General features: G+C 49.5%; 1 protein-coding gene across 1 annotated transcript in view; it reads right to left on the bottom strand.

The window, feature by feature from the left end:
- Positions 1–1,946: 1,946 nt before the first annotated feature.
- AOAH (acyloxyacyl hydrolase) overlaps positions 1,947–6,396 on the bottom strand; it is a 107,112-nt gene continuing 102,662 nt past the window's right edge. The window contains exon 24 of the mRNA XM_069084584.1: positions 1,947–2,622. Within this exon, the coding sequence (XP_068940685.1) occupies positions 2,494–2,622 (129 nt within the window). The 3' untranslated portion in view covers positions 1,947–2,493. The remainder of the gene's footprint in view (positions 2,623–6,396) is intronic.

The raw sequence follows: 6,396 nt of genomic DNA, 5'->3' as shown, positions 1-6,396 counted from the left end.
AAGTAGGCACATTATCTACTAAAATAGAAAAGTTCATGTGCATGCAAATGTTTAAGCGTGCAGTGTATTCACACACCACACAACGCACACACATGTATGTTGCATGTGTGCACACATGTATGTGGTATTGTGTAATGAGGGTAAATAAGAGAAAGGTCCATCTTTCTGCTGCTTTCTGCTTATCATCCCTCCTAACTTTGAAGCTGCTGGTCATTCCTTCATTCTGGAAGTCACTTGGGAAGCAACATCCCCTGAAACCTTGGCTGGAAACATGCATCTCTGGTGCGGGTCCCAGGATTCGGAGCTGATTCTGGGGAGCAGTGGCACGTGCCTCCCTCCTTCTCAGCCCTCCGGTACCCAGACTAGCATCTGAATGAGAAAGGGGGCAGATTGGCCCTCCTGAAAAACCCAAATGGAATAGAATAGCAAGCCAGAACCATCTCTTTAGGAGGTAGCCTGTAAAGCAGCCCCTGGGGAGGGGTCAAGCTACTGCCCCTACGAGAAATTGCTCCCTATCTCCTGGCCTTTCACATGACTTGATTCCAGTCTTGAACTCGTGCACAGATGGGGTTGCCTTTCATATGTCGTGTAGGGGGCCCTTTGACCCCCTCAAGCTCCCACAGAGATGAGATGCATTGCATCTGCCTGGGCCAGGCCCATATATTCCTATATACGTGTCTCTCCTGTTCATGTGCACATCCATTCATCTCCCCAATGTGGGAAAATATTCCTCAGGCTTCGGTGGAAATGCTTTTTTGCTGTTTTCTTACTATGTTACTTCATTAAATACCTTTGCTGAAGCCTAACTGTATCCTCTGGCTCAAGACTAAAGGCAAACGTACTGGGAGGGGCTCATTAGCTAGGTTTTTGATGAGAATTGGCAAAGCCCCTTGAACCTGAGGAAGGTTTGTCAGGGGGACCTGCTGTGTGAGTTGAGGGCTGTCCTCACCTCCCTCCAGGAGCTGGGCAGTTTGATGGCCTTTACTTTTAGTGAGGTCGCTGGTGAGCCCAGCTGAAGACGGAGGAAGCCTGAAATCCCTAATCCCGACTCTGCTGCTCTCAGGACATTTATGAAGCCAAGTGACCGCGCTACTATCCCTTTGTCTTTGAAAACGCTCTGCAGCTCCTGGTGGCCCGAGGTCAAGGCTAGTTAGTTCCTTGGGATGCTCCCTACATTTCTGCAGTTCTAGGGTGGTGGGACGGCAGAGAGTTACTCATTTCCATGGGTGCTGCTGTCAACTGGGAAGCATCTGGGACCATTCCCCATGAGCCCTCCCCCCCTCCCCCCATGTGTAGTCAGGATCTAGGATCTAGCAATGATTACAGAATGCCAGCAGCTGGGGTCTGGCACCCCGAGGTGGGGACCTGGCTTTGAGGCCTGCACCAGTCCAGCCAAACCCCTTCACTGCTGGGGGTGGTTCTTTGTCCCTGGTCCCAACGTCTCACGTGATGATGACGACAAAAGCCCCAGCCGTCCAGCAGGGAGGCAGAAGAAGCCAGTGCCAGGGCTGCCTGTTTATGGGGCCAGGAGGGGGCACTGTCCTCAAGGAAACATGGTCCCCGGCTCCCAGTTGGCTTGCCTTCCCTCTGCCTGCAGCTTCTGCTGTAGGCAGTCCTTGGCCATGACGACTTCCCCTGAGCCAATCCCCATGTCCTCATTGTTTCTGAAGCCATGGCCTGGTAGAGAAGGGCCTCAGTGGGCAGGACTGGCTTTTCCTGTAGGGATCTGAGCCAGTCCACGAGAGGCGAGTGAAGCCTGCCGGGCACATCAGCATTCAGGGCACAATCGGGAAGGGAAAAAGGCATTGGGACAGCACCTGGGTGCTGCCATTGGGCCAACATGCAGACCCTGCAGCCTGACACCACACAGGGGCTTCCTGTTTCCTGATTTTTATGAGAAAATCTACTCTGATAAGAGAAAAAATATGGCCTCAGTTCAATTTAGTCACACTCCACAAAGATGTATTAAGGAAGGGGAAAGGGCTAAGTGCTGACTTAGCACCTGCTGCGTGTCAGGCGCCCTACTACGTGCTTCACAATGATTTCATTTCATCCTCACAATCCTGGGAGGAAGGTGCTGTGATTATCCCCATTTTACAGTTGAGGAAACTGAGGAAAATAGAAGTTAAATGACATGCCCAGTGCCAACACAGCTAGTAGGTGTCTGTGACCAGATTTGAGCTCAAGTCTTGCCCGCCCCACTGCACCACCTAGCTGCCTTGTAAGTAAGGCACTGGGTTAGGTAAGGGGTGCAAAGACAAACAGGAGAAGGTCTTTGCCCAGGATGAGCTTGCATCCCAATGCAGGAATGTATGACCTGAGCACAGATGAGAGCTGAGGGCCAGAGCCCCAAAGGTGGGAGGAGGCCTGGCCGGGCTGGCCACCGTGGCATACACTCATCGTGAAGGAGGGCAAGGGCCAAGGGAAGATGTGCAGCAGTCGTGGTTATAGGTTTCTGAAGTCAGAGGAAGGGCTGCCTGAGGAGCCTGTCACTCAGTGGCCGCCCTGATCTCCAAACAGCCGCTGAATCTCCTCATTGAATGGATTCTCCTTTCCCAGGATTTGGGGCCATCGCTGGAGGATTTTCTCCCAGAAGAACTTTGCCACCAGCTGAGCAGCTACCTGTGGGAGAGAACCAGATTTGTCCTTCGCTTTGGCCTGTGGGTTTCCCGGGCAGCATATCCTTGGTTTGGGAATCATCAGATGTTCTCTTCACAGAATTTCCGTGTTAGAAGTGCCCTCCTTCAGAGCCATCCAGTCCCAGGCCTCCCCACCCAAACCAGTAACGGTGATCCAGGCTTTGCTTGAAGCCCCGTGGGAGAGGGAATCCTGCTGGGAGAGCTTTCATTAGAATGCTGTCCCCTCCCACTGAGCCCATCGCCTCTGAAACTCCCTCTGGGTTCAGACACAACTAATCCTTCTTCCTCTTCCACAAAGACCCCTTCAGATGCCTGAGTCTGGCTCCTTACCACCCTGAGCCTTTTCTTCTCCACTTGGAATGATCCTTAATTGATTTTTTTAAGTGATCTTTTAGCATTGTCTCCAAAGCAAGTCATGGCAGCAGAGTGGATGTGTGTGTGTTGGCTGGTACCAATTATGTTATTCGAACTGTATGGCTCTGTGAACTAGGCAGGCCAGAGGAAACCCAGCATGTCTGAAACAAACTCACTCTCTGACCCCCAAACCTCCCCTTTCTGAATTCCCAGTTGGCATCACAGTTACCACCATCCTCCCAGTCACCCAATCACCATGGGGGCATCTCTCGCCTTCTCTCTCCCATCACCACACTTTTGCCCAGCCTGGAACCCATGCCCTCCTCACCTCTGCCTCAGAGAAGCCCTAGCTTCCTCCCAGGCTCACTCCCTTCTACGGGAAGCCCAAGCTGCAGGGGCCTCCATGCCCTTCCTCACCTATAGGGAAACTCCCTGAGGGCAGGGGTTTGGACCCCCCACCCCCACCCCAAGGGCTGGAGCACAGGTGGTTGTAAATGCTTGTTGACTGATTGCATCTAATATCTATCCATTTATCTATTGATCCATCTTTTCTATCTTTATGTCTGTATGTCCTATGTCTATCTCCATTTCTCTTTCTGTATATCTGTCTATCTCTATTTGTCTGTCTCTATCTGCCCATCTATCTGTCCATCTATCTATCTATCTATCTATCTATCTATCTATCTATCTATCTATCTATCTCTATCTCTCTCTCCATCCATCCATCCATCCATCCATCCATCCATCCATCCATCCATCCATCCATCCATCTATCTCTGTTATCTCCACTGGCTAGAATGCCAGTCTCCCAAGGGAAGGGGGAATGTTTTATCTTTGTCTTGGCACACCCCATACCCACCACGGAGCTTGGCAAGTAGTGGTGCTAAACAAATGTTTATTGATTGATGCAACAATTGAAGCAAGATTCACACCCAGGATTTCCTTCAAGTCCAAAGCAATGAATAGCATGGTTAGGTCAAAGAGGAGTGACTAGCCTTTCAATAGCCCCATCCTTCCTTTCTTACAGGGATTTTGGCATTGGGTAATGACTGGCAGACAGGTGTGTGGCCTATGCATATCCCCAAAGGGAAGGCCACTCAAGATGCCCAGGCCTGCTTCTGTTGACTTATCTACTGCTAGCCAAGACCAATGTTCTGGTCATCGGTTCCCTTAGCAGGTCTGTACTTTCACTGTCTAGGTTCTCTTCGCCCAAGCCATCTCCAGTTCATCACTGATATGCCCTGGTGACTGGTTTCTTTTCAGAGGGAAGTCTTTGACACTTCTTACACTGACTTTGACCTTGGACTCAGTCTCCCCTGGTGGCACTAGCCACCCCACCCTCATGTTAGGTGTCTCACTCCCCTTTGTCAAATGGTCTCATATAAATTAAACACAACCTCCCACATCTCTATACTCATTTCCACCAAAACTTTTGGTTTCTGAAATGTCCTTCTATCCCCAAACATATTCTCTGTGCCCTACCTTTTATCTTGTTCTGGTAGCTATTAACAGGTGATTGGATCATAGTCTCCAATTACTAGATATGAAGGCCTTTAGACAGGTTCTCCTCAGGGAGAAATAGGCCTAATGCACAGTGAAGCTAAGTATGATTTTGCATGAAAATACAACTCAACACTTAAGTTGCATTAAGCCTTGATAATACCTGAAACTTCATCTAACTGTAACCTGGGATTTTAATGCTTGCTGACCTTGGGCAAGTCACTTCACCTTGGGCCTCAGTTTCCTCATCTGTAAAATGGGGGGGGGTGTTGGCTAATTAACCTTGTGGGATCCTTCCAGCTCTAGTCCTATGAATCTATAAGGAAGAAGTAGCTGAGGACCATGTGCTGCATGTTTCCAGATTGAGGAAACCCAAATTATTTGTAAATAAAGAATGGATTTTGGGGGCAGACACTGTAGGTAGTATTTTCATATGAGGAAACAGGCTCAGCGAGAGGTGAAATGACTAGCTTAGGGTCACACATTGTAAGAGCCATAGCAGAATCTGGCTGCAGACTTTTTTTTTTTTTTAAAGCAATCGGGGTTAAGTAACTTGCTCAAGGTTACACGGACAGTTATTTCTGGGTGTGGTGCTAAGTATCTGAGCCCGGATTTGATCCAGGTCATCCTGAAACTGGAGCCGGTGCTCTTATTTGCTGAGCCACCTGGCCACCCCTAAGCAATCGGGGTTAAGTAACTTGCTCAAGGTTACACCGCCAGGTGTTTCTGGGTGGGTGCTAAGTGTCTGAGCCTGGGATTCGATCTCCAGGTCATTCCAACACTGGAGCCGGTTCTCTTACTCGCTGTGCTACCTGGTAGCCCCTGGCTGCAGATTTTCACCAAAGCCAGGGCTCTGTCTGCACCACCTGGCTGCCTCCTAGCTCAGAGAGGGACTGGCAGAAATTGGGGATGGCAAAAAGTTTTCTGGCTTGTGATGAAATGCACCCGCACAAAGCAATCAGCTTTCTAGAAACAAGGGACTCACTGGAGAGTCAGGCAACTCCCAAGCTCAGTGGGGGCAAATGAAATGCTGAAAATTAACTGGTCTGCTTGAAAAAAGCCCAGCAGCATCTAGGCTATTTTCCTAAAAATTGTATGAAGCCAAGGTCCATCGTGTAATTTCCCTCTAGGATTCGATAATTGGGGTGGGAGAGGTGAGGATAAGGAGATGGAAAGAGAAATGAATCAGCTCGGATTTGAGCAAACTGCAAATGTGTTTCAGAGAGAAACTGGCTGGATGTCATCTTCACACTCCTGTTGTATTTTGTGGAGTGTGAGTTACTGAGTCACATATAACTCTATAAAGAGCGGACATAGTCCTGCTGGTTTCAGTGGACGGTTATTGGTCCCCATCCTCCCTGCCCACCTTGGACATGTACTGGCTGTGGACCCTGGGCAAGCCACTTCACTCAGTGCTCAGGCAGCTCTAAGGGCCTACCTGGCACAGAGCACACTCACCTGCAGCAGCAGGAGCTCCTTTTCCCTAGGAAACCACGGGGCTAGTCCCTGCCCTGGTCCGTGCTCTCTGCGGTCCCCAGGACTTGCTTCTCTTGCCTGCTGTCTCACCTGCTTTGCCTCCTTTTCTAACTGCTTCTGCAAAGTCTCCTTTGTTGGAATGCCCCCCCATCTCCTTCCTTCCAAATAAGCGTATTTGAATTGATCAGCCAACATAAGCACTGGGGATACAGATGGAAGCAGAAGAGGCTTTGCCCTCAAGGGGCTTATAGCCTAACTAGAGAGACCATTCATTTCATCCATCCATCCATCCATCCATCCATCCATCCGTCCGTCCGTCCGTCCGTCCATCTGTCCGTCTATCCGTCTATCTATCTATCTATCTATCTATCTATCTATCTATCTATCTATCTATCTATCTATCTATCTATCTATCTATCTATCTATC

The sequence above is a fragment of the Petaurus breviceps genome, unplaced genomic scaffold, assembly GCF_028583685.1.
Source record: "Petaurus breviceps papuanus isolate PSGF00001 unplaced genomic scaffold, PetGlider_PUasm1.0 174, whole genome shotgun sequence".
In the NCBI taxonomy this organism is placed as follows: domain Eukaryota; kingdom Metazoa; phylum Chordata; class Mammalia; order Diprotodontia; family Petauridae; genus Petaurus; species Petaurus breviceps.
Note: the sequence above shows the minus strand (reverse complement) of the source record. Positions and strands in the feature narration are given on the sequence as shown.